At 41.3% G+C, this 26478-nt stretch overlaps 3 protein-coding genes and 1 long non-coding RNA gene across 9 annotated transcripts in view; 2 read left to right on the forward strand and 2 right to left on the reverse strand.

Moving 5' to 3' along the window:
• The window catches only part of LATS1 (large tumor suppressor kinase 1), a 45086-nt gene extending 39413 nt beyond the window's left edge, over nucleotides 1–5673 (reverse strand). The window contains exon 1 of one of the 2 annotated variants that reach the window (XM_081251044.1): nucleotides 5303–5673. In XM_081251044.1, coding sequence (XP_081107170.1) covers nucleotides 5303–5584 — 282 coding nt within the window. In that variant the 5' untranslated portion in view covers nucleotides 5585–5673. The remainder of the gene's footprint in view (nucleotides 1–5302) is intronic. The other variant, XM_081251043.1, reaches the window with a different exon arrangement.
• On the forward strand, nucleotides 5616–11253 carry LOC308626192. The gene is made up of 4 exons (XR_014017214.1): nucleotides 5616–5745; nucleotides 5852–5980; nucleotides 10956–11014; nucleotides 11207–11253. It is a non-coding gene; the product is annotated as an uncharacterized lncRNA (long non-coding RNA).
• A 173-nt stretch (nucleotides 11254–11426) lies between these two features.
• On the reverse strand, nucleotides 11427–23462 carry NUP43 (nucleoporin 43). Of its 2 annotated transcripts, none has more exons than XM_081251046.1 (8): nucleotides 23298–23462; nucleotides 22866–22988; nucleotides 22135–22212; nucleotides 20593–20773; nucleotides 19174–19309; nucleotides 17993–18144; nucleotides 15640–15762; nucleotides 11427–12696 (listed from the first exon to the last, which is right to left on the reverse strand). In XM_081251046.1, exons 1-8 carry the CDS (start codon nucleotides 23415–23417, stop codon nucleotides 12470–12472), a joined length of 1140 nt encoding a protein of 379 aa, XP_081107172.1. In that variant the 5' UTR covers nucleotides 23418–23462; the 3' UTR covers nucleotides 11427–12469. The 2 variants fall into 2 exon arrangements, with proteins under 2 accessions (XP_081107172.1, XP_081107171.1); XM_081251045.1 differs by having other exon boundaries at nucleotides 11438–12689; nucleotides 15630–15762.
• A 2021-nt stretch (nucleotides 23463–25483) lies between these two features.
• Nucleotides 25484–26478, forward strand: part of PCMT1 (protein-L-isoaspartate (D-aspartate) O-methyltransferase) — a 47736-nt gene continuing 46741 nt past the window's right edge. The window contains exon 1 of one of the 4 annotated variants that reach the window (XM_081251147.1): nucleotides 25484–26030. In XM_081251147.1, the coding sequence (XP_081107273.1) occupies nucleotides 25721–26030 (310 nt within the window). In that variant the 5' untranslated portion in view covers nucleotides 25484–25720. The remainder of the gene's footprint in view (nucleotides 26031–26478) is intronic. The other 3 variants (XM_081251148.1, XM_081251149.1, XM_081251150.1) reach the window with 3 other exon arrangements.

Consider the following 26478-nt stretch of genomic DNA (forward strand, 5'->3'; position numbering starts at 1 on the left):
GAAAGATTTGCACCTTCCAAAGAGGGACTATTCCCCTAAAGCTCACACTTCATAGGTGACCAAGGATGATAAAGGAAAAAGGACTCCCAGGAGGCTCTTGGAGAGCAATGGCCAACAGTGACAGAGAACAATGGATGAGGGAGCTCCTCCCAGATACCTGAACGGAGGTCCAGTCAAGGAATCTCCCCTTCCTCCAGCGCTGGTTGCTTTCACAAGATCTGCCTATGGTGGTTTTAAAATTATTTTATCAGCAATTGCTATTTCTCATTCTTCTCCTTTTCTAACAGTAGTGCTTATTATGCCCTCCTGTCCCTGTTTTACGATTGTGTAATGTGGTGAGTGAGAGGGAGACAGAGAGCAAAGATAACTTCAAAGGTCTCTGGGCCAAGACGAGCTATATCCGGACCTGATGAAGAGAATACTGGACATATGGACCACAGGACCTGTGAATCTAGCTACTGCTGCTTAGGGCCCAACACGCTAGCAAAAGAATAACATAATACTATGAATGTCTTCCTAGGACAGAAAGTATAGTGTTTTCTTGATTCTCAGATACATGCTTTTCCACATTTTAACATTTCTGAAACTGAGTATATCTTAAAATCAGTATTAAAAGGAATGTGCCAGCTCCAAAGTGGAGTTCTGGAATAGCAAACAACACACATAGCTAACCTGACCATAAATAAAAGGCCAAATTTCCTTGTCACTTCAACTGTATTATTTTCACTGGCAGCACCATGTGGTTGAATCTAGACCCTTGATTAATGATCAAAATGTCTTCAAAAAGATTCCACTATAATGTGGCATTATGTACTCAGAAACTGTCATATAATAGACAATGCAGGACTTCCCTGGTGGCACAGTGGTTAGGAATCTGCCTCCCAGTGCAGGGTATGCGGGTTCGATCCCTGGTCCAGGAGGATCCCACATGCCGCGGAGCAGCTAAGCCCACCAAGCCACAACTCCTGAGGCTGCGCGCCTAGAGCCCATGCTCCACAACAAGAGAAGCCACCACAATGAGAAGCCTGCACACCACAACAAAGAGTAACTCCTGCTTGCCACAACTAGAGAAAGCTTGCGCTCAGCAACAAAGACCCAATGCAGCCAAAAAAAAAAAAAAAAGACAATGCAATTAAAGGCATAAACAATTGCCAAATTTAGGTGAGATCACAGAATTTTCAAAGGTAAGAGTCTTTTATGAAGTACAAGCACTCAAATACCTGTCAAACCTTTTGAGTTACCTTCCGAAGAAGCTGTTTAATTTCTAATAACTCACTCAACTCAGGGAAAAAAACAAAACTAAGAGTTTAAGCAAAAGGAAAGGAAGACAAAACTCCAGTGTTCTTCAATATGCCTCAAAATTATATACTCAATCATAAAGACAATAGAGGTTCACGATAATTAGCTGGGGTTATGAAAAGCACCACGTCACCATGATGCTATTTGTTAACTAACCAAAGCCCAAAGTAAATCAGAAGAATTCTAGATCCTGAATGTGAATAAAGCTGAGACTCAAAAAAACTGAATGGTATACAATTGAATGGATAAATGTATTCTATTGAAGGTTAGTTAAAAACCATGTTTATTGGGACTTCCTTGGTGGTGCAGTGGTTAAACCGCGGGCTCCCAATGCAGGGGGCCTGGGTTCGATCCCTGGTCAGGGAACTAGATCCCACATGCATGCCGCAACTAAGAGTTTGCATGCCACAACTAAGGAGCCCGCCTGCCACAAATAAGACCCCGTGCAACCAAATTAAATAAATAAGTAAAACAGTTTCAAAAAATGTTTATTTTCTTTCCCCTGAAAAATTGTTACTAAATAGATTGCTTGTTTTAGACTTAATGGTGTCTTGGAACTGAGGAAATATGACAATTCAACCTCATCTTTTTAAAATAACTATACATTGAATTACATCAGGTAGATGGTATCATAACTTATCTATCCCCTACTGATGGTCCTTTAGGTTATTTCCAATTTTTGCTATTATAAATAATGTTTTAAACACTGATAACTTCAATTGTATTGGTAATATTCTAGTTCTGAGGATGGGTGGTAAGTTCGTGGACGGTCATTTTACTATGCTTCATAGCTTACACGTATACACATATTCCTTGTACATATAAAAATTAGTTAATAAAAACTGTGGCAATAAAAATTCTTGTGCTGGGATTTCCACTGCAGGCAGCATGGGTTCAATCCCTGGTCAGGGAACTAAGATCCCACATACTGCACGGTGGTATAGCCAAAACTAACTAACTAAATAATAAAGTGTATAATTCAATGGTTTTTAGTATATTTACAGAGTTGTAACCATTTAAACAATCCATTAAAAAAAAATTCTTGTGCACCCATTATTGGGCATCTCCCTTAAGATAAATTCCGAGAAGTGGAATTGCTGGGTCAAAGAGAATGCATATTTAAAATTCTGATACTTATTGTCAGGTTGTCCTCCGGAAAGGTAGACTACAATCCCTCCAGCAAGGTATGGTTGACACTGGCATTAACAAATGTGAAACTGATATGTGAAAACTCTAATAAACAAAGAGAATTTTGAGAAGAACTCTTCAACACTAAACAGCTTACCTCTTTAACCCATGCTACACTGGTGCCAGATGAGTCTTCCTAATACATAGTTCTGATCATGTTACCTCCCTACTCCAGAACCCTCAATGATTCCTTTAACTTAAAGTCAGAGATCTGGGTCAAAGAGCAGGGTACAAATCCCAGTTCTACCAGTAACTACAATAGTTTTGTGATCTCAGCAAGCTGTGCCTCAGTTCCTTCACCTTCAAATGTGGGCAATAATAGCCCTATTTAAATAGGGTTATTTTAAGCATTAAATAAGTTTAATACATGTCAAATGTTTAGAATAAGTGCCTGACTCAATAAATGTTAGTTATTATCTTCTTACTCTTTCCACTATCTTACCCAGATTCTAACCAAGCCAAATTACTTGCTCTCAGCTAATGTACTTTGTGCTTCTCTACTTTCATGTTCTTACTCTTCCTGTTCACTACTCTTGGAAGAGCCCCTGCCATATTTCTTCTTGTAGAAATTATACCCAACCTTTAAGGTCCCATTCAAATGCCTCCTTCCTGAAGTTTTCATTGAACTGGTAGTTGTTAACCTCCTCTGAACTCCAAATGCACTTTGCACAGTCAAATAAAACTTATTTTTCCTACTAGATCACAGATTGACAGAGCATAGGTGTCTTGGGGATATATAGATATAGACAGATTGATACATATATCTATCTCTATATATGTATATCTACCTATATATCTACATATATATATAATTTCAGATGAGCAAATGGATCCAGAGAGGTAATGTGGCCTGCCTAAGATCATTTAGCCATCTCAACATCATGCTAGGAATGGACTCGACACATCCTGAACCAGCCCAGGGCTCTTTTTACCATACCTACATCTTGAGTTTTCCTAAGGGATTATAACTACTCACATTCTTTGAAGAGATACTTAAACTGGTTAGACTGAAAAGACAAAACCTCCATTCCTTAGAAAGTTCAGACCTTCATCAAATGTGCAAATGTGAGTTCAAACAAATATCACTGTCCAGCTTAGAAGAAGAATAGAAGATTTCAAAGTGTTACCTTAGGTTGAATTAGGTTTTTAAGCAAGACGGCCTGTCTCAGAGTTTGACTAAATCAGTGATGAGAAAAGCAACAGTAATATGTACTGTCTTAGCACCACAGTCTTAGTTGTTCATACAGCAATATTCAAGAATCTCTGCATACTGATGACATCTTCTCCAATTCAGTTTCTAAGAATTAACTTATCGAAAGTGAAAACAATCACTATAATTTATATTCGTGCTAAAAAATGACTGCCATTTCTACTTGATAAAAATGTTGATCAATGACTAAATAACTTTTGCGGTCTACAAAAATCCCCCATTAATGTAAATATAACATCTAGAACAAAAACTAAATAACCAGAGCTGAAACTGTTCCTAGACTATATTTACGTAGAGTAACAAGGAGAAGCATTAAAAACAAAAACAAAAACTCAACCTATAGAAGGATATCCACACATGATATCAAAAATGTGCAGCAGAAGTATTTTATTATTTGCTTTTGAAGAGCGGCAAGTCATATTCAATAAATATTCAGGCATAGAAAAAAAATGCGCCTTCCCTGGCGTGTACCATGATCTAGTTTCTTGCAGGAGCAGCCGATCAGAGTAACACAATGCTACTTCTTTTACTGTTAAATCAGTCAAATTCCTCCGCTGCCTTAGGGAATCAACTAGCTCATTTTACCTGTCTGTCAACTTATTACAGAAATAACCGGAGGTAAATCACAAACGTAGACACCTTAGCAGAGAACATTCATTCCAATTATAATGTCCTACCGTTTCTTCCACATGGAGGAAATTAGATAAAAAATTCTTAATCCTCAATATATAATCCATAAAGGCCGGACAAGCTTCACGATTCAAATTCATTTCCCTAACCGGAGTGAAACAATATTACTTGTGCGAGATTATACTTATTTCTCACTAGATTTATGAATAACTTCTACATGACTATATATTTTGAGTAATAGTAACACATGGGTCAACAGACATTAAATTTTCTTCCCTTAGAAAAGAACTTTCAACTGGAGAGAATGGGGTTAAATCAAGTCACCTGAGAGTCATTCTTTGTGATACAAATTCTTTTTGAAGTTATAATAAACAATGTCCCCTTAATTTCCTTTTCCTTTTCTGTATTTACATACACACGCCTACTCCACAGAGATCCCTCCATCTCTCCTACCCCTTCCAGCTATGAACAGTACCCTATTTACAGTGGACTCTAAGTAGAAATTCCGAGAATTTCTTCAAGGTATATCCACCATCCGGTCCCTCTGGGATGAAAGAACGGCGGCTCTGTTACTGCGAATTTCCTTCAGAACCACCTTTCGCTTTTCCCTCCTTCCTGAGCACCGCTGACCCGTGCGTGTTGGGGATAAGGGTGGAGGTACGAGGGAGTCCGCGCACGGCCTCCGGCGACACCGGCTCTTCCGAGCCCAACCTGAACCTCCAAGGCCGCAAAGCCCGGGGCTCTTCCTCCATCCCCGGACGCGGCCAACCCTCGCTTCCCCAGGGCAGGGCTCCGCTCAGGTCCGTGCAACCAGCCAAGTCGGGCCCGCACCGGGCCGGCCCGGCCCGCCCGTCCGTAGCAGCCCCTGGACCCCCGCCAGCGGGGATGGGCGTGGGCCCCGGCGGCCACCGCCCCGCCAACTCCGGCTCGGGAGAAGAGAGTGCGCCCCACCCGCTACGCCAGCCTCGGACCTACCTGCAGGGGAGAGCGGGGCTCCTGGACAGCGTCCACGGGCCCGAGGGCGGGCGCCGATGCGGCCGGAGCCCGTCCCGGGGACTCCAAGTATCCCCGGTGGGGCAGGGCGGGCAGAGACGCCGGGGGACTGCCGCGGGCCAGCGCGGCCCGTCGCGGGGGTCGCGGGGACCTGGCTCTCCCCTTAGCACCAGGCCGCCGCCGCCGCCGCCGCCGCCGCCATTTTGCCTTCCACTCGGTGTCGCCGCCGCCGCACTCCGCTGCAGGTTTCCCGGATGTGGGCATTTCCCGGCGTCGCTTGCGCGGGGGCCGAGGACTGGGGGCTTCGGCCCGCCCGGCGACGGGGAGCGAGCGCGCCGCCTGCGGCCTCCCGCTTTCCGTAGTCGCCCGCTTCCCTGCGTGTCTGCGAGCGTCGCCCCGCGTCGCCCCTGCCTTGCGCTGCTCAGGTGACTCGCCCCGGCTGGTGGCGTCAGGTTCCCCCCATCCCAAGCCCACTCATTTATTTCGTTGCCTCTCTCTTTTCAATTGAACTCTTTCTATGGACGAATATAGGATAAAAGATGCGCATCTGGAGGAGTTTAATTCTCAGAACCTCGCTGTGGACATCGGGATTCGGGATTTCTAGATGCTTTGAAATAAATGGATCTTTGCTTAGCACTCTTTCCCCGAGTAAATCCGTGAGTAAGTATTTTCTGAATCAGCCAGATTAATATATTCTCGAACCAGGACAGATTAAGGAGTTTAGAGATTTTTAATCTGTCAGCCGACTCGGTAGAAGAGGAAGTCGTTATTGCCGTAATTGGGATAATGATGACTGCGAGAAGAGGCTTCATTTCTTGTTAGATTGAATTAGAAGTTTGGGATGGGATCAATGGTTGTATGATGTTTAAAGGTCCCGCCCACCCATTGTAAAGAGCGCCTTTGCCAATTCTGCCTCTAGAAAATATATACACTTAGTATTTTCAAATATCTCACCATTTTTTACTAGAGACAATTTTTTAAGACTTTTTTTCCGATGTTGAATTAGTTGCTGGCTACTGTATCCAGAAGTTCAGATGTGAAAACCTGTTAAAAGATTACATTCCACGAGCACTTGGTTGAAAATCTGTATTCCACAATCACAGAGTCTGTAGAAGACATGGCCCAAAGTGGCTGACTTAATAGCTCTAGGTCTTACTTTCTTCAGCTGGAGAACTAAGTAACCTTCAGGGTATCTTTCAGCCTCAAAATTAATATGAATTATATGAATCTAATATGTTGACAGGCCTGCTTGTCCTTTCTAGATGGATTATGTATCTGGAAGAGCAGACTGCCGCCTAAACCTTGTCACCTCTGTCACCAACCCTCAGAACTTCTTTACTTAAGCTCTTCATCTCTCTAAACCTAAAGATGGGCATCTCCAAAAACTACTGTCTTTAGGAGAATTCCTAGATAATTCAAGGACCTCAGTGAATTGCTCTATATATTAAGAGGTTTACTCCTGTGAAGTAGGGGGAGAAAAGAGCGGGGAAAGGAGAGAAGGAATGTTCAGGATAGAAGAACCAACCAACAGGATGAAACTGAGAGTGGCTGAGACTGGGAGTGGGTGGAGGTGAAAGACCAGGAAAATGCCAACTAAGGGTGCTGATGTCTGAGAATGGCAATACCTGCTATTGTGTTTGAAGGTCTTTGTGTTGCTGTGATGGAAAACCGTTGGTCCAGCTTCAGCCTATTCAACTCTTCAGTGCTTCATGGAAGAGGGATATTTTGATTTTGTTGTAGTTGTTTGGTTTTTGTTTTGTAAGTATAGTTGAGTTACAATATTGTATTAGCTTCAGGTATACAGCAAAGTGATTCAGTTCTAAATATATATTTTTTTCATATTATTTTCCATTATAGGTTATTACAAGATACTGAATGTAGTTCCATGTGCTGTACGGCAAATCCTTGTTGCTTATCTATTTCATGTATAGTAGGTTGTCTCACTTTGTTTTTATCAACAGATGTAAGGGGCAAGTCTCATGCTTGGATGACTGTAGGAACAGAGGCAGCACACATGGAAAAAGTTTGGAGAGCACTGTGGTCCTGAGAACACAGGCTCTCCCAGGATTTCACACTATCTTAGGGGAAGGCTCTCAACTATGAGCAACCCGCACTTAGGCGTGAATTGTGTTCCACCTCCTTGAGAGTGGAGAATCTACATAAATTATTTGGAGTTCTGAGCAGATTTGTCTCTCATCCATTTTTTTCAAACATTTATTCTTATCAGTGTGGACTCATGGATATTTATTTAATAGTTTGGGTATTTCTTGTTTTTGATCAATTGTTTCAGCTTTGGCTATTGGAACTCTTCCAGTTAGCTTCTGTGTCCCTATAACATACTCCCATCATTGGTTTTTTTGTTTGTTTTTTCTTAACTTTCTTCCTTTCTGGGACTACAAAATGCTCCAAACTATCTGATTTATTTCCTGCCCCTCCAAGGAGCCTTGGTTCCTTTTACTGGAGAATGGTATTAGAAACCAAATCTGGGTTCTTGGTGTGCTCATTGCTACACCTTGCTTGTAGGATCTCTCTGGCTAATAAGTTGATTCCATACTATGCAGGAGTAAGATCTGTGTTTTGATTTGTTGCAGCTAGTATTTTACTGTCTAGTATTAATTACAATTTAGCTTCTTATAACCATGGTCTGTACAAAAATTGTTTTTGACAGTCGATGCATGTCTGATGGCTATGTTAGGCTGGTCTGTCAGCTACTGTTCCCCCAAAGTCCAGTTAGTCATGACCGTTTGGAATTGACCATTAGTTTATTTTTAATTAATTAGTTTATTACCTGATCAGCTAGATTCTAGTCATTCTACTTCTCCCCTCTCACCCCCACCCCCTTTGTGGTTTTCTCCCTCTACTAGTATAGTGAAATGTTGTAATTGTTTTGATGCTAAGATGACTGTAGTCTAGGCTGTTATTTAATTATTCTGTGTTGCCACTTAACATTGTGGTTCAGAATGATACCAATGAAATAGTTTAAATAGTTGCATATCATAGTTTGGCTCTCCCCAGGTTACATTATCTGTAAAACAAGAGCACTGCTACTGCTTCAGACCATCTAATTAGTCTGAGCTAGATATCATATTGATACCATAAGTTTAAATGAAGGCTTGATATAAACTGTACACTAATGAACTTAGTATGCTTCTTAGACAAGATTCTAAAATGGATTATTAAAAGGATGTTTCCACAATACTGTGAAATAGAAGTGTTATTCACAAAGGACAAGGAATTTTTCAATTATGCCAAAATTTTGATAGGATGATAGCTGTAGCACAGGTGTTTTCTCACAATAGCCTTATGAACAGGATAAATGTGGCAGAGTGTCAATAAGTTAGGTTGGTTTATAAATACTTCAACAACTGTAGCCAAATACCAATGATTCGTATGTCACTGATAATTGGGAAGTGGGCCTAAGTCCATTTAACCTATCTCCTTACCAATGGGATGAGGGTGTAGAGAGCACGCTGGGCAATTCTGAAAACGATCAGCTTCTGCATTCTGCAGAAAAGATTCAAAGGTGATTGTTAGCTCTTTCCTAAAGTGAAACAAAATATGTCTCCTTAAACAGGAAGGATGGACCTATAGTAAGAATCAGAATCATCGGCATTAACTCAAGAATAGGGAGGTATGGTTTAGGGAGTATCAGGTGTGAAAATTAAGGGTTTAAGTTAAACTAGTCAGCAGTCAATTGAACAAATATCAGATTAGGTAAGATAAGCTGAGACAGCATTACAAAGGAATATCGTACCCAGAACCAGGATGGCAGATTCCTGTCATACTCTCGGCAAGGCAGACACCACTGGAAAAGTATTCATTTTGGAAGTCACACTTTAATGATGGCCTTTATTTATTTTTTGCGGTACGCGGGCCTCTCACTGTTGTGGCCTCTCCCGTTGCGGAGCACAGGCCCCGGACGCGCAGGCTCGGCGGCCACGGCTCACGGGCCCAGCCGCTCCGCGGCATGTGGGATCTTCCCAGACCGGGGCATGAACCCGTGTCCCCTGCATCGGCAGGCGCACTCTCAACCACTGCGCCACCAGGGAAGCCCAGGCCTTTATTTTTTAAAGGGAAAACAAAATTGTGAGTTTAGTTCAATTCAGGCTAATTCAGGGCTTACTATGTATCAGATACTGTGTTAAACATTGTTCATACAACACTAAGACATGGGCCCTGTTCTTGAACTTGTGGTCCAGTAGAGGGAGACAGGCTGCTTAGCAAATGGCTGTAAGCACAATATAAGCTCTGCACAATGGGCTTTTGATGCAGAGTACAGTTTAGCCCAGATTGTCAGAGGCCAGGGAGAGCTTTCTTGAGAAAATGACACCTAAGAGGAGTCCAGAAAGGTATGCAGGATTTAGCCAAGAAGGGCAAGAAAGGTGGGGAAGGGAACCTTGCCCACAAGAAACCATTGAAGGGATTTTAAAAGTTTACGCCAAAGAAGCTACAATACGTAGTTCTGAATATTTGAATATATGATGAAAAGAATTAAATTTGTTTTTTGTGGCTCCTGAGAAAAGACAAATGGAAGCAAATTTCAGTTCAGTATGTGAAAATTCACTTATTTAGTTGAACCTTAGAGTAAAGCACCCCAACAGAATGCAAATTCGATAAAATGATTGGTGTTTGGTTCCATCTCATAGGTTCACATGATCATTTCATTAACCCACAATAATATGATTCTTTTTTTATAGGATTGTGTTGGATCCCACTCACACACTAAAACCCTGCCATAATGCAATATCAATTACAGCTGTGCAAACAAGGAGGCTACATTGGGAAATGGGAAACTTTATCGTGGTATATTTTCAAGTAGAGGTTAGATGATAATTTGTTGGGAATGCTGTGGAGGTGTTGATTAGATTTAGTTTGGAGATGCCCTCCAAGATATCTTTCACCTCTGAGATCCTACAGCCCTCAAAAGAAATTCTATTTGATAGTTCCATGAATAAAAGCAGTGAGAATTAAATTCATAAATTAGGGTTTTATTTATCAATAAGGATATAGAAGTTTCTTATGTTTCTTCTTAAGTCTGACAGAACTCTTAAATTGATAGAAAATGTAACACTATTCAAATGTACTTCCTTCTACCTATGGTTACAAATACCCTTAAATCAAGTCAAAACTTCAAACTTGTGTCCATTCCAAGCTAGTATGCTAAGCCTGTATGTCTGGTTCCCTCCCTCTACCAATTATTTACTGTAATGATCAAGGGAAATTGTATACATTGTTGCGGGAAACTGAGAAGGGTGCTAACAATGTACATGTAACCTTCAAAGGTACATGTATCTTTTCAGCAGCAGATAATACGGATCGAAGCAAAGGCACAACAAGTTTGCCATTCACTGTACACAGAAAATGTGCCACCTGGGAGCTAGGGTCTTTCAGGGATGAGATCAACTCTGGGCCATTCAAAGCAAAGATGTTAGCCTGCCCAGTAGAATGGGAGGATGCCTGTACTGGATGAAGAGAGGGACACTGTAGCTTAGGCTGCAACAAGACATTCATACCAAGGGAAATATAAAGTCAGAGGAAAATTCTTAGCTATATTTTTATTATTGAATTCATGTGTTGACTGCTAGAGAATGTGCATCTACAAATATAACATGTATATTTCATTTTTTTTTTACAGAAAAACTACACTGATGGATAGAAGACAGTATGAAAAGAATTGTCTCTCTTTGAGATTAAGTACTTAAAATTTTTGACTGTCTTTTCTACAATGAATGACTTTTGCAATAACAGAAAGTTTAAAAAATTAGCCCCAGCAATAAAACTATAAACAGATTAAGAATTCCTATCAGCAACATTTTCTTTCCTTCTCTGATTCTTTGGAATTCAAAGTTACTAATTATCTTCAGTCGATTTTTTTTTTTTTTTTAGGCTATGCTGTGCAGCATGTGGGATCTTAGTTCCGCGACCAGGGATCGAACCTGTGCCCCCTGCATTAACCACTGGACCGCGAGGCAAGTCCATGCAGTCAAATATTTTTGAGCCAAATATATATAAAACAGCAGATGCATATATGTATTCCATTTTAAACTGTTAACAAAAAAACAAAATCCAAAAAACCCTGAGGTAAGGCGGCATAAAAAAACTGCAAATATTTATTGGGACGGCAAGACAAAACTTCATAGTAATTATTGTTGGAATTGTCAAGTAAATAAACATACACTTCAATTGTATAATAGGAGTGATTTGTCATTAAGGTCTTAACAGTTCAATAATGCATTTAATCTAACAAACTTTAGAAAGACAATATCATGAAATTGTCTTAAAACACTGTACGTTAGGTCATCATTAACATTAAAGATAAAGATGGCGAAACTCTATACTCCTACCACATCATCAGACTAGTCTCTTGCATGTTACCTATCAACTTCGTTTGTAAGTCAGCTCATTTATCAATGTCAAGTCCTATTTTATTGCACAATGTCCAATTCAGCAAGTTTCAACTACGTTGTAAAGCTAAACAAAAGCAAAAATCCTTAGGAAAAATGTACTTGTCTTTTTTCTTTTCAAGAGAAATAAAGTTGGGTCTAAGGAGCTGACACAGTTCTGTTCAAACCCATTCTAGTGAAGGAAACTGTCAAAACATTTTCACCTTTAAAACAACTTGAACACTACAAAAATGTTGCCATTTTTGTTCTCAATTCTTTCTGAAAAAAGTTTACAAAAATTATTAAGGGAATAAAATGTGGAAGAACTGAAGAAAATACTTGTAGTGAAAAGAATAAATACTAGCTAAGGCCACCAGGGAGGGGTATACCCCACATACCGTTGATAAAAAGGATGGAAACCCATTGGTGGTTTGACATTTTTGAGCCCTACATCAGAAATGGAGAGTTGGTTCCCTGCGCTGTGCAGAATTGTGCTGAAGGCAGTGCGTTTATCAGCACGAGGATCCCTCTCATGTTCTTCCACACGGTCCAATTCTTTTGCCATCAGTCCTTAATCAGACTCTAGCTACTAACTATTAGAAGAATATTCAACTAACAAAAAGCTGAAACTGGGCATCAAAATTAACAATAGCTTACGGGTGCTTCCCCTGCAAATTTCACATTTTCCAATCATAAAAATTTGCATAGAGAAGCTGGAATTTGAAAGGCTGTAACTGTATGTTTTACATGAAATCTTTTAGTATCTTCATGAAAAAAGTTGTCTAGTAACATAAATTGCTTCTGCATCGGTTCCACAAACAAGACAAGGACCTAAAACATCCAAACTGTTCACAGACAAAGTCCTGTTGGGAAGCAAGCTTGTGATTTCAATACGGTCTTTGGCAGGATCAGTGATGAGCCAGGAGCTTATAAGAGACTGATGAACATTAGCTTGGTTACTAATGCTATGAGACAAAATACTATTTCTTCCTCCTGGGAAAAGAAAAGAAAAGGTGAAAACTGCTTTCAAGACTAATTTTATACTAGTAAACATCTGAAATTCTAATACTTAAAAAAGGCAATGATATATATTGGTTTTAATTCTCAAGAATAACTGGCTGATAATTCCATTATAACACATCACCATTTTTGACTAAAGGCTTAGTCAGTGATATTAAATACTCAAATTTCCATGGGATAATATGGTTATCAAACTTGAAATCTTCAGCAAAGCACAAGATTCATTTTGACCCTGTCTTCCTGTTTATTCTTTAATGGAAAGTCTCAGAAATGTACCAAAATGCCTAGAAGACAAGTAGAATAAATGTAGATAATATATGGAAATCTAAGTTCTTAGGTAATCAAAAAATGAAAATTTCTGGATGTATTTCTAGATGAATATTTCTAAAAATATATTTATTTCTATATGTCTAAAATTATAATCAACTTGCTTTAGATCTCCTTTTATGCTTTGCCTTTATTTCAGGTAAATGTTCTTAAAAGTAGAATTTAAGAACACTACCAGATTATACACTTTTATGTCTGACAGTGCTCTTCATTTAATACAGGATTAAGTGGGGCAGAAGCAGTATATTTCAGTTTTAGCCTTCATTTGCAATTTTCTTTCCTTTCAACTTTCTGCCAGATCAAATAAAGACAGATTTCATTTACTCAATAAATGGCTGAGTACCTACTATATGCCAGGCTGTGTGCTAAGTGCTGGGAATACAAGGCGAAGTCCCTCATATCTTGAAGCTTAAAGATCAGTGAGTTTAGATCTTGCTGATTCTTAAAGCCCAGCTCAACATCCTTCTCTAAGAAGCCTTTGAAGACGACTCCAGCTCATGCTTCTCTTTTCCTTCCTGGAACCCCCACTTATACGCACCACTAATAACTTACTACCTTGTAACATTTCTTAGATGATTTAACTTTGCATGCCCCTTTCTCCATAACTAAATTAAGTATTTCTTAAGAGCAGGTTGTATAGATGATATTTATTTTACCTTTTCACAGTGTCTAATATTGTTCCTTGCGACACTAGGCACAGAATATAGTAAATATATAGTAAATATAGTATATAGTATATGGCTCTTTCCCGTCTAACCAAGTTTCTTCAAACAGTAAAATCTCAAATGCAAGATAGTGGGGGTAGGGAAAGAAGAAATAAAAAACCGACTGCTTAGCTAATCCTTATTATTTATTAGAAACTAATAAAATTCTTAGTTTCTCCATACATGAAGTTACTAGCATAGACGTGCTGCGTGCTCTACACACGCCATACATACTTCTCCAGAATTTTTCTGGAGACGTTTTAGATTTTTCCTTCTTAGTTTTTGTTCACCTTTTACTGCTCCTATATTTTATATGACTCTTGACTACTGTGAAAATTAACATTAGAACCACGGTGCTAACTCTCCTCCCTGCTTCTGCTTTTTCCATCCCTCTCCCCAGTCTATTTTCTACACAGTCGCCTAAGTGATTCTTTGGAAACATAAGACAGGTCACCCCACTCCCCTGCTCAACATTCTCCAGTGGCTTTCCGTCACATCCAGAACAGAGCCTGAAGCCCTCATCCCCGTCGGCCTTCAGAGTCCTCCGCAGCTCCTGCCACCGCACACTCCCGACCTGCTGAACCGCAGCCACACTGGCCTCCTTGCTGTTCTGTCTCAGGCCCTGGGAATTTGCTGTTTCCTCCACCTGGCATGCGTTCCTGTGACTCGTACCTCCACCTCCTCAGGTCTCTGCTCAAATGTTCTCCCTGCCAAGCAGCCCCTCCTCCACTAATTCTTTATCCTCCTATTCTCTTCACTCTTCTTCATAGGCATCAGGGTATTTGGTCCAGATCTTTTCCTTCTTGCTGTCTCCTTTCCTACTTTGCTGTGCTCTACAATGTCTTGCAGGGACAAACTCCTTTTTCCGGGCTCCCTTGCCATCTGCCTTCCAAGCAGACCCTGCCCATGGGAGGCACTACTGTGGGTGACTGAAAGGCAGATGGGGTGGGGTGGGGGAAGGAAAAGGCTCCAGGTTCCTAGCAACGACAACACAGGCTGAGGTGGCACCTTTTCTGCTGATCCAGAACCAACCTGGACAGCACTTCCAACAGTACAGCAGAGGTATTAACAACTGTGGATTTCTGGGCATTCCTCTTTTTTTGCTATTTGCTCTTCCAGCATCCCTCCCATTTCCTTTTGTTCTTCGAGACCTTCTAACACACGTGAAACCGATTCCTTCTAAATCCAGGGTAGTTTCTGTTTTTCTGCTTAGACTTTTACTGAGACATTATCTATCTTACTTACTGTCTACTGGAATATTTGCTCTATGTGCCTCGAGGCTTTTCTGCTCACTGTCATGGGCTCTAACACCTAGAAGAGTGCCTAGCATGTGGTAGGCACTTGATAAACATTTGCTGAATGAATGAACAAATAAACTTTGGAACCACAGACAAACTCAAAAACAAGAAGGTTAGAAAATGCAAAAAAACAGAAACAAAAATACCTCTTGATTTTAAGTGTATAGTTTCTGGCTGACCTTTACTTACCTCTGTCTTTAATCAGGAGACAGGGCCTTTTAGTCTGAGGAGAAACCAGTACCTTAATCCATAAAAGATCAACTTTTGTCTTGCCATACACCCTTGACAATGTAGTATAAGAGAGCTGTCAATGCCTATCCTGTGGCATGAGGGCCCACAACAATGTACTCACAAACAAGACCCCTAGCTGTCCGAAGTTAGCCAGCTAACAGCATTTCTAGTCATCAGCAGTATAGTGGTCAGTAGCTGACAGTCAGATTTCAAGCCCTGTGATACTAGAATTTACCCTGAGGCCAGAGAATGGAAACATTTTGTCATTCCTTAATGTTAAAAATACGAGAATTTCTAATTTGGTATTTAAAAATATAATAAAATTACACACAAGAATCTTCATTACAATTTTTTACCTTGGTGAAAGAGTGATGATTTCTCAGGAACATCTGTGGAGGCATCCCAATGCCAGAGAGATCCATCTTCAGAACAAGTAAACAGATGATCTGGGTTGGATGGGTGAAAGTGAACTTCCCACACTAAAAGACAAGAACCAAGAAGCTTATTCTTGTGTAGATCAGTTGAACAAACATCAAAACTCTGTCTCTAGGCATCACCTTCCATTAACCTCCATCACACAGCTCCAAACTCCAAGCCTGGGATAAAAATCAAAGGCTTCAGGATCAAAGAAAAGACATAACTCTCCAAATGGCTAACACATGTAGATAAGATAAAGAAGTCAAGTAAATCTACTTGTGTATTGGGCCAGCAAATGAATGAAAATAAATGCTAGTCATTTGACCTATTACAATTTTTTTATGGAAAAGTATGACAATGGAATAATTCTGAAAAGATTTTTTGAAAATTGTTAAATTCTCTTATTTTCAGTTCCTGTGTCATTAACACATGAAGGTTATATTACTGGAAACAGAGGGAAGACCATAAAAGTAGAATACAAATGAATTTCTAAGAAACATAGTCCAATTTTGGCTCATGCCAAGACTCTGGATACTTCTGGCCTGTATCACAGAAATAGCAACTAGCTCCCAGCAAACCAAAACCTGGAAATGCTCCAAAAATCTGGATCTGGTTTCAGATGAAAGACTTAAGAAGCCAGCTTGGGACTGGGGACTCCTCAAGCTCTAAACTTGAAGGGAACTTTGTGTGCCAATAGGTATCTGGGAGCCAAGGACTGCCCAGGACTCCTTAGGAAGAGAGCTGCAGCATGAAGGTAAAACAGTAGTCTGTGAACAAGGGCTTCGTGATTCTGGGTTAGGTAACCTTAGAGAGGCAGCATAGAAAGTGCTCAGAGTGTAGCATAAAAAGTGCAAGGCACATGTTTGCAAGCTGGCATTTTCATTCTGACAGTGACCACAATTAAACACGCCGGAAAACCAAAAGGTCACCTTCCTCCAGAAAGGAATGTGTGCTGGGTGAGTCCCTGTGTAAAGTACATTCATACTGTTTCATTAAAACAAAGTAAAACAAAACAGCCTATACAGCCATTAGCAGACTGCCCAAATCTAGATTCTTATGTATTTATATACTTTCAAATTAGAAAACAAACCTCTATAAAACATCTTATTTCTAGCCAAGAGTCAAGATGAATTCAAAATACACTACAAGCCACTATACTCGTGTGTTTTGTTGAACGATACAGGCTGGCGTTTAAAAATGGGCTGGTGAGAAGAGATCTGGAAGTTTGTAATTCTAACTACCACTAGGTTAGCAACAACAGGCTCTAAGGGCACACCTATTCCTTTTTATTCTTTTTACCTGGACGTAGCCATACCTGGAAGAGGGAAAAAGTTTCTATTTGCTTCTTAAATATAATCTTAAAAATCATTTATCTTTCCAAAGTATGAATAATGTGAAACAAACAAGTTGCAATACTGGTATAATGTTTGCTCTTTTTTTTTTTTTTTTTTTTTTGCGGTATGCAGGCCTCTCACTGTTGTGGCCTCTCCCGTTGCGGAGCACAGGCTCCGGACGCGCAGGCTCAGCGGCCATGGCTCACGGGCCCAGCCGCTCCGCGGCACATGGGATCTTCCCGGACCGGGGCACGAACCCGTGTCCCCTGCATCGGCAGGCGGACTCTCAACCACTGCGCCACCCGGGAAGCCCCTGTTTGCTCTTTTATAGTTTTATTGAAGCATTAATACCAACTTCTCTTAAGTCAGAATTTAAAACTATAATCCACCCTGACATGTGGTGATAAAATGAAAAATTTCTGTTCAGCCAAAAAATCTCCACCAAAATCAAATGACAAACATTAAAAACAAGGCAAGAGCCTATATATTTTGTTCTTGTTGAAAGAAAAATAGAAAAAGGTACAATAATAAATTGAAGAACACACAGATTAGCAAATATAAAAAATAACAGCCTGCATTTGCATGGGAAATGTGCATTCTCACATACTGGGTGTGGCAGTATAAACTCGTATTATTTTTATGTAGAACAATTTGACAACATGAATCACAGCTTTAAAATTATGCAAACTTTTGGACTCATCAATTCTATTTCTAAAAAACTATCCTAAGAAGCACATAAAGATGAATATGTAAGGATAATCACTACGGTTTTATGTATAATAAACATGTTAAAGAATGTAAATTTCAAATAAAAAGGGATTAGTTAATTATTATAAATTTATACAATTCAGTCAAAAACTCTGCTGTAGAATGATCCATAGGTATCATTATGGAAAGCTACTTATAATACATTGTATAGCTCACACGCCAAAAACTTATGTATCACCACAATACTTACTTTCAGCTTCATGAGCCTTCAGTAGAGACACGGGCATCGTACCTTGTCTAATATCCCAAATACTTAACATTCCATCCTGACCACCGGTAGCTACAACATGCTGCTGGTTGGGATGTCTATCAACACAGTGGAGTGGCACTCGGTCACCAGTCCTTTAATGGGAGATAAAATGACTTCACACAGTTGTAAAGTATAATTTATCTTTGAATAACCTATGAAACCTGTTTCTTTCCAGTAACTAAATGATAATTTTGTGGCTGGAGCTACTGGCTAAACTTAAATCATGTCAAAAAACTGACTACGTTAAATATATCTCTAAATATTAAAATTCTGAGGGGGAGTTAAAGGCCAGAGTTATTCATTCTCCAATTTGGACACATAAGGAGCAAGATAATTTGATGGTAAGATGTGCAAAACATTTCCATTTCTTGGCTTTTTAAAAACATTATATATCAACTAAACAGCATATTCCTTACTTCTACTGTACCTTATTTAATGCTTAGTTTATATAACTTTTTTTCCAGCTTAACACATGCTATTTTCTAATTAAAGAAGAGAAGATTGCATACATAGAAAGGGGATTTCTGCTCAAAAAAATATCTTGGATTGTATTTTGCTCCCAATCACATCTAGAGTGTATTATTAGTAGAATAGAATATTCTATTAATATATTAATAGAATATTCCCACTATTAATAGAATCATTTGATGAGCAAAAAGTTCCCCATTAAATAACATAAACTTCAAAGAGATTAATAGAAACTTCTGAATCAATACAACAAATATTTACCAAATGCAGCATGGTACTATCAAGCCCATCCAACTATACAGCTGACCCTTGAACAACATGGATCCACTTACATATTAATACTTTTCCATAGTAAATATACAGTGCTACATGATCCGAGGTTGGTTGAATCTGTGGATGTGGAACCTCTGATACAGAGGATTCCACGTATATGGAGGGCTGACTATAAGTTACACAGGGATTTTCGAGTGTAGAGAGGGTCAGTGACTCTAACCCCCTATATTGTTCAAGGATCAACTGTATTTGCTTTATCAAATTTAGTCAGAGATTATTCTCTTAGCATGCAATTAAAATACAATATGGTTTAAAGTCAGTTGCTATAAACAGTCAAAGAAATTTGCTTCACACTACTGAAATTACAAATCAAAACTTACAGTGATAATATCTGAGAGGGCTCATTTCCTTGTTGTCTAAAATCCCATATTTTTAACTGTCCAATTGAATTTACTGTAAGAATCTCAGGAGTTCGAAGAAAGGTTACAGCATGGAGTGTACTGCTATCTGCATTGTCTACAAATGAAGAAAACAGCATTGTGTGTTAACAGGTCCCCCTTTTCCATGAAAATTTTAAATTGCATTCCCTCCATTGACTGAAATATTACAAATGAAATTTTAAATAAGTCACAGTTTAATTTCTATAGAAAAATGCAATAATATACATGTTAAAATGGACTCTCCTTTAATAGAAAAATTATATCACTCACAGGACAGCTGAACTGTTTTCCAAATGGAGGGCTAAGTTTTCATTTATTTCTCTATTTCCACTTTAGGTTGTTACCCTCCATTTCTGAGACAGCTGTTCAGGTTCCTTTATATCCAATCTCACTTCTCTCTACTGCTTAACCCAGAACCTTCATTCTACTGAGCCAAACACCATTGCTTCCTACAGAGCTCATTCTGACCTATATTATTCCGCTGACTTATCTCAAATCTATACATCTTTATCCTCATCAGCTCTCTTCTCCTCCATGAAGTCCTTCCTGATTGCTTTAACTGTCCTTTTCCTTTTCATAGCGTGTTTAAACTTAGACCACTTAATTTACTATACACTTAAACTGTTTGTGACCCTCCTCCAAACTGCCACCAGGCAGTGGTCCCTAAAAGCTAAACAAATAGTGTTCCTCAGAACTAAAAATCATAACACAAAAAACTGATTCATGGGCTCAATCCAGACGTTTTGATTTAGGAGGTCTACGGTGATGGGCTGTTAAAAATCTCCTCAGGCAAGTCTGTGCAAAGTATGGTTGAGAACTACTACACTAGAATAATCCTTCTAAAGCATGACAGGGGGTACATCACCCCTTTGCTCAAAAACTTTCAATGGCTCCGTAGTTGCCCACCTAACAAAACGTAACCTCTACAGCTGTGCATTAGATTCTTCACAACCTGACTGCAATTTACCTTTCTTGTTTCATTTCTTACTTCTCCTATATAAATATCTAAAGTCAGTTCAAACTACACTTTCTGTCATTCTCTGAATGGCCTTACCCTTCCTCCATGCTGTTCCCTTTATCTGGTGTGCCACCTATTATTTATGGTTTGGAACCTAGATTAAATGGATTGCCACCTGCCCCTCAATTCTTTATCTGATAATCCCCTCTGGCTGTCCTCTCCACAAATTTCTTTTTCTTCTAGTCACTCCTTCATACAGGCCTTATCAACATACTGTCTTGATAAAGGGATCCTGCTTTGTATATTTTTAAATCCCTCAAACACCTAGCATTGCATTTACTTAGCACATGGTAGCTGCTCAATTACTATGCAATAGACCAAAGAAATAGGATTTTTCTTACCTATAGTTCTTATAGCTTCCTTGTGATCAGCTCTGAAGAGATTTATTCGACCATCTTCTCCAACTGTGACAATTTCTGGGTTGCTGCACACAACACCTGTGCATGGTGCACTGCTACAGGAAGGACTGCCTGGACCCGTGTGGTAATGAGCTGTTGTCCACTGCTGGCTGACTGACAGAGTCTACATGTCACAAATGAGGCTATGATTAATCAAAGCAAAGCTCCAAAAAACTAGAGCTTTCCCCAACTACAATTGTGTCTCACACCTTTCTAGAAACATAGTAACTCTTTTCCCTTTGTATTTCCAAGCATTAAGGTCTAGAAACTACTTCCATTAAAGCTCTGTATATACCGGATTAGATTCAAAAGAAACGCTTTTTAATGACATCCCAAACTTATCTCAAACTAAAGAAATGGTTTTTAGGTATCAGGTAATTATGTGTTCAAAGGCAACTCTAAATTCTTAAGGGGACTGGCCTACATTTAAGAGAAAATCTCTGCAGTGCTTTCCAAATGACTCCATTAAGAAAAATAGTTAAGACTTCCCTGGTGGCACAGTGGTTAAGAATCCACCTGCCAATGTAGAGGACACGGGTTCGAGCCCTGGTCCGGGATGATCCCACATGCCGCGGAGCTACTAAGCCCATACGCCACAACTACTGAGCCTGTACTCTAGAGCCCGAGAGCCACAACTACTGAACCCGCGTGCTGCAACTACTGAAGCCCGTGCACCTAGAGCCCGTGCTCTGCAACAAGAGAAGCCACCGCAATGAGAAGCCTGAACACCGCAACGAAAGAGTAGCCCCCGCTCGCCGCAACTAGAGAAAGCACGCGCGCAGCAACAAAAGACCCAATGCAGCCAAAAAAAGAAATAAAAAAAATAAAAGCATTGCTGAAATAAACAGTAAAAAAAAAAAGAAAAATATTTAACTAGACCTGGCTCTTGTATTTACTAGGCATGCCTATTAGTAAGATGACCTTGATTAATCCCCAAATCTAAGTAAGCATGCTCTTCTAGCAACTTAAAACTTATACTTCAAGTGGGGCTATTTTAAAGGACTGCCCTTACCACTATGCTCTGAAGATCAGCAGTCAGGCTTTGGCACACACAAGAAAGGCATTGTAAAAAATGTTAAGCCTTCATATAGTATATCCTCTCTTTCAATTGAAACCTAGGTTCTATCTGAAGCAAAGTAGCTGTTCCTGTTCTCTCTCATGATGCTTGAGCTAGAAAGTGCTCTTTCTTTCTTCAAAAGACCAGACTAGGATCGTAAAAGAGAATTACAGGAAAAGTACTTGCCAGAATACCATATTGTTAGAACGAACCTAAGAGAATATAAGAGATACCCAATTTGAATGAACGTTCACACAAACATGGTTCTAGAATTAATCTACTAAAAGGTGGGTAATACAATGATTTTCCCCTCCATGTTTTAAGACTATAAAACTTTATTATTTGTGTCATTATTAAGTACAGTTTTCTTTAAACCTTCCTAAAAACAATTAAAATGCAAATTGAGATTTCAAACAAAAGTTCTTTACCTGGTTATTCGGATGGTGAAGGAAAACTGTTACACATCCTGTTGATGAAGCAGCTACAATTCTTTCCTGGTCAAAAAACTAAGTAGAAAATTCTTGCTTGTTATAGATTCATAAACATTAGCAGGGAGGAAGCCATTTGTTTGACTCAATTCGTAGTATAACAATTTTAAAATGCAAAGAGCCTATAAATGCTAAGCAAATAAAATGTGAGAGTCAAAATTCCATTCCCACCACTTACTACCAGCTTTGAGACCCTGGCCAAGTTAAGTTCTCTAAGCCTTGGTAAACTTGCAAAACAGAGAACTAATCCCTGCTAGGCTGTTATGAGAACTCAAAAAGCAAAAACATGTAAAGTGCCTTGCACAGTATTTGTCACATAGTACATGCTCCAAAGATCTTAGTCTCAGTGCTCTCATTAAGACAGAGATAATAGTACTTGATTCAACAAGCATGCGATGAGAATGAAATTAACTTATGTAAACGGTGCTTGGCAGATAGTAGATGGTCAATTGGCAAACAAACAAGTTAGGATTAATTCCACATCCCCTTCCCCAGTCCTGATTCTGCCATTAAGCAGCTATATGATGTTGGCAAATCATAACCTATAGGGAACTCAGTTTCTTGTAAACCTGGGGTGAGACTAGACAAACTTTAAGGTCCTTTACATCTCTAAACGTAAAGATCACTCTCAGTTTTTTAAAAGTTAGTTTTTGGATATTACACAGACTTACTTGTAAATCCATTACATCACCATGGTGTCTGATATCACACAATAACTGATGGTCTCCTTCAAATCCTCCATCAGAGTCCAAGTTCCCAAAATCTCCAATAGACCACAGTGAAACATAATTTTCCTGTAAAGCAGAACATTTTATCTTGAGATGAAATATATGTCAAACTCTCCGAAATTAAAAATTGCACCGCCTTCAATCAACCTTGCTTTAAAAGCATCCCAGGCAAATGGAATGATAATCATTAAAAAAGAGGAGATACGGGGCCATCGATGGCTCTGAGGTACAAGGCAACCGAGCCTGAGACGTGCATTCGGGGGACAGAGAAGGGCGAGAGGAGCCAGAAGAGAGAGTTCGCGCGCCGGCGGCCGGGGGCGCGGTTCCAGGAGGGAAGGAGGAGGCAGGGGCTTCCCGGGCCGGGAGCGGGGGTACCTCATTGTCCCAAGAGCCCGTGGCGAAAGTCTCCGCGGTCTGCAGGCTCCCCGGAGGTACCGGTCGCCAGCGGGTCTTGCTGATTTTCTGTGACACAAACTTGGCATAAATCTCCTCCATGCCGAAAGCAACCAGGCCAGGGACAGCAAGAAGCACAACCCGCGCCACTCAAGTCCCGCCCCTTCCCGCTGAGCCCTGATTGGAACGGACCGTACGAGGGACGGTGGCTGCAGAGAGCCAATCCTCCTCTGTCGGCAGTGCGGGAACGAACCACCAACCCTCAAGTGGGAGGACGCTGGGACGCCCTGCCCCACCCAGGAGGCTCTGAACCCAGGCAAGGGTGTTTCCCGTTCTTGTGCTGTAGGACCTGCTCCTAATCTGCAAACGGTATAGAAACACCGAAACAATACATTTGTGCAATAACTTTGCAATGTAAGACAAATTTAAGAGCAAAACCTAAACAAAATCAATGCAAGAGAAACGACCTAGTAGCCACACCTAAGCATTGTCTTGCATTTCACCGCGCATAGAAAATATTCAAAATTCTTAAATCCTCCTGGAAGTACGTCCATCAACGTACCAATCTGTTATTCAAAACCTCTCCCTCCCCGTCCCCCAAACAAATCCTTTTCTTCAACGTTATTAATACACACTGTCAGAAACTGGAGTTGCAATTCTGAGGACCCCAGTTCTAATTTGGACTCCCATTGCCTGTGTGAGCATCCTCAATTCATTTATGTATATAATTAAGAATGATTTTTAATTGTAACGTCGACAGCTCAGGAATCAGAGCCTTAGGTTCCTTCGTGCTTTTGATTAGACCTATGATACACTCTCCCCCGCTTTTAAAAAAATTCCTGTCTCTCAGAATCCTGCCCATCCTTCAAGGACCAGTTCTTTCCTCTATCTTTTCCTATTACTCCAGCCCATAATGATCTAAATAAATATGTCCCTTAATATCTAGACCACTAATAGCACTTATATTTTGCCCCCTGTTGCTAATTTTCTTTTGATACAAATCTCCCCAATTTGAATGTAAATCTTATTACATACAAGAGATATGACTTATTCATCTTTTTAAAAAAAAACTCCTTTATACTATATTCATAACTGTGTTGTTTCTTTAAAAGGGGCCATGATTTTGTTTCTAACTGATATTGGCAGTCCTATTTCCTAGCCACAGCTTATGGAAGCACCTAATGGAAATGCAGTCCATCTAGCTCAGCTTTAGAGAGTTATCAGGTTCTTACTGAAAACTGACTGGTGTCGTTTTGTTTTGTTTTTAACTGGAAGACTATTAGGGAACAGCAGAGAGATGAAATAGAAAATTATTAGTCCCAAACTGACAATTTTATTCCCAATATTGAAGTAAAGAATACTGTTTCATTTATTATCGCAGAACACAGGGAAATAGTTAATATATAAGTATATTTAGGATTGGAAGTAGACTAGATACCACATTTGCCAAGGTCTGGTTAGAATACGAAAATTGTTGCTGACGCGGTAGCATCTCTGTCTTGACATAGCTTTGTTTCCTTCCTTAAAAGTGTATTGGACTAAATGTGACTGGATTCTTCCAGTCTCAGTTCTGATCAGGAGTCAGCAAGTTGGATGCTACAGGCAATGTTCCTTGTCAGCTTCTCACTCAATGTCTTGCACAGCTGATAGCAACAAACCTGGTGTCCAGTCTAACGGTGGAATTTGTGAGGCTTAAATAGCTGAAAACGCACACTTGTGTTGGGCGAATAACACATTCGCCATAGGATACTGTAGTATTTTTAACCAAGTGTGCTGTCCTAAGGAGCAAAGGATTCCCCACGCTCCCCCCCCCACCCCCACCCCAGGTCTCGGTATTCTTCCACTCTCTGAATTTGTGCTTTAGAGTTGAGAACAAATCAGGGTCCCAAAGTCTCTGCTAACGAAACACGAACGTACTTGTCACAAGCCAGAGGCTGGAGTACTCGGGTTAGAGAAGACCTTTGCCCTCCAGTTCTATTAAGATTATTGAGGCTCCATCATAGGGAGCTCTGTCTCCAACCGACCTAAATATTAGTCATTCATTGGGTTGGGCGAGGCAGGACGAAGGAAGCCCACCGTCTAACAATCTGGACAGCTATAGGAGAAGACCCGCCGCTCTCAACAGCTGATCTAGCTGCGACTGCGAAGCCACCGGCAGCAGCGGAACGAGGTCCGCCCTGCCATCCCGCCACCGCGCTCGGTGACCAGAGCCGCAGCGAGGCTCGCCACCGACCGCGCCAGGGCCCACCCCGCCTGACCGCAGGACAAACTCAGCAAGGAGGCGTTGCGCAGCCCGAGGCCTCAGAAAGGCCACTCAGAGGTGGCGGCGTCGGTGGCGCTGACTCAGCGGGACCAACCCGCCAGTCCCGGGCGGCCGCAGCGGCCCCTCGCACGGGCGGCAGCGCATGACGCCACCCCCGCCTCCTGCCCCACCCGGCCGCACCCAAGTCCGCGCGGCCTCACAAAGCGCATGCGTGCCGCGGGGGATGCCGGGAGCGCGCAGTGGCGGCAGCGGCGGCGACGGCAGTAGCAGCGGCGGCTACAGCAGGGACGCAAGCGCGGCCGTGACCGTGTGGGAGGTGGTCTCACTCTTGGGGAAGCTGCTGGGCACTGTCGCCGCGCTGAAGGTGGTTCTGTACCTGCTCCGGGTGTGCTTAGCGATGGCCTGGAAATCCGGCGGCGCCAGCCACTCGGAGCTAATCCACAACCTCCGCAGTAAGTGCCACCCCCGCCCGGTGTGGGGCAACTGGGGAAGGCCAGGCCTGGATCGGATCCCCTGGGCCGTCCGGAACGTTCCGTCTACCCCTGTGCCTGCTGGAGGGCTTCGGCGCACGGTTGCACCAGCAGTCCCGAACGGCAAGCGCTGGCGATTGCCTCCCCCGGGACCTGTCACTCATCGGCGACGTGCACAGGAACCAGAGAGAAAGAGCCAGGGGCCGCTGCTAGTGGGGCAGGGGCAGGCATCTCCCCGCGGTCCTGGGGAAGGGGGCGCGGCACAGGTGGTGGGGCTGTCACTCGAGTCCGCCACCTCCCTGTCCGGGTCCGGCGGGCGAGGGGCGTGCCTTGGGGAGTGGGATGTTGGCCAGGGCTCGTAGAGACTGGGCTGGAACTGAGGGGACCCCGCCCTCGACCCCCGCGTCTTCTCACTTCCTCCTCTGTCCTA

The sequence above is a fragment of the Mesoplodon bidens genome, assembly GCF_964165515.1.
Source record: "Mesoplodon bidens genome assembly, chromosome: 12".
Classification (NCBI taxonomy): domain Eukaryota; kingdom Metazoa; phylum Chordata; class Mammalia; order Artiodactyla; family Ziphiidae; genus Mesoplodon; species Mesoplodon bidens.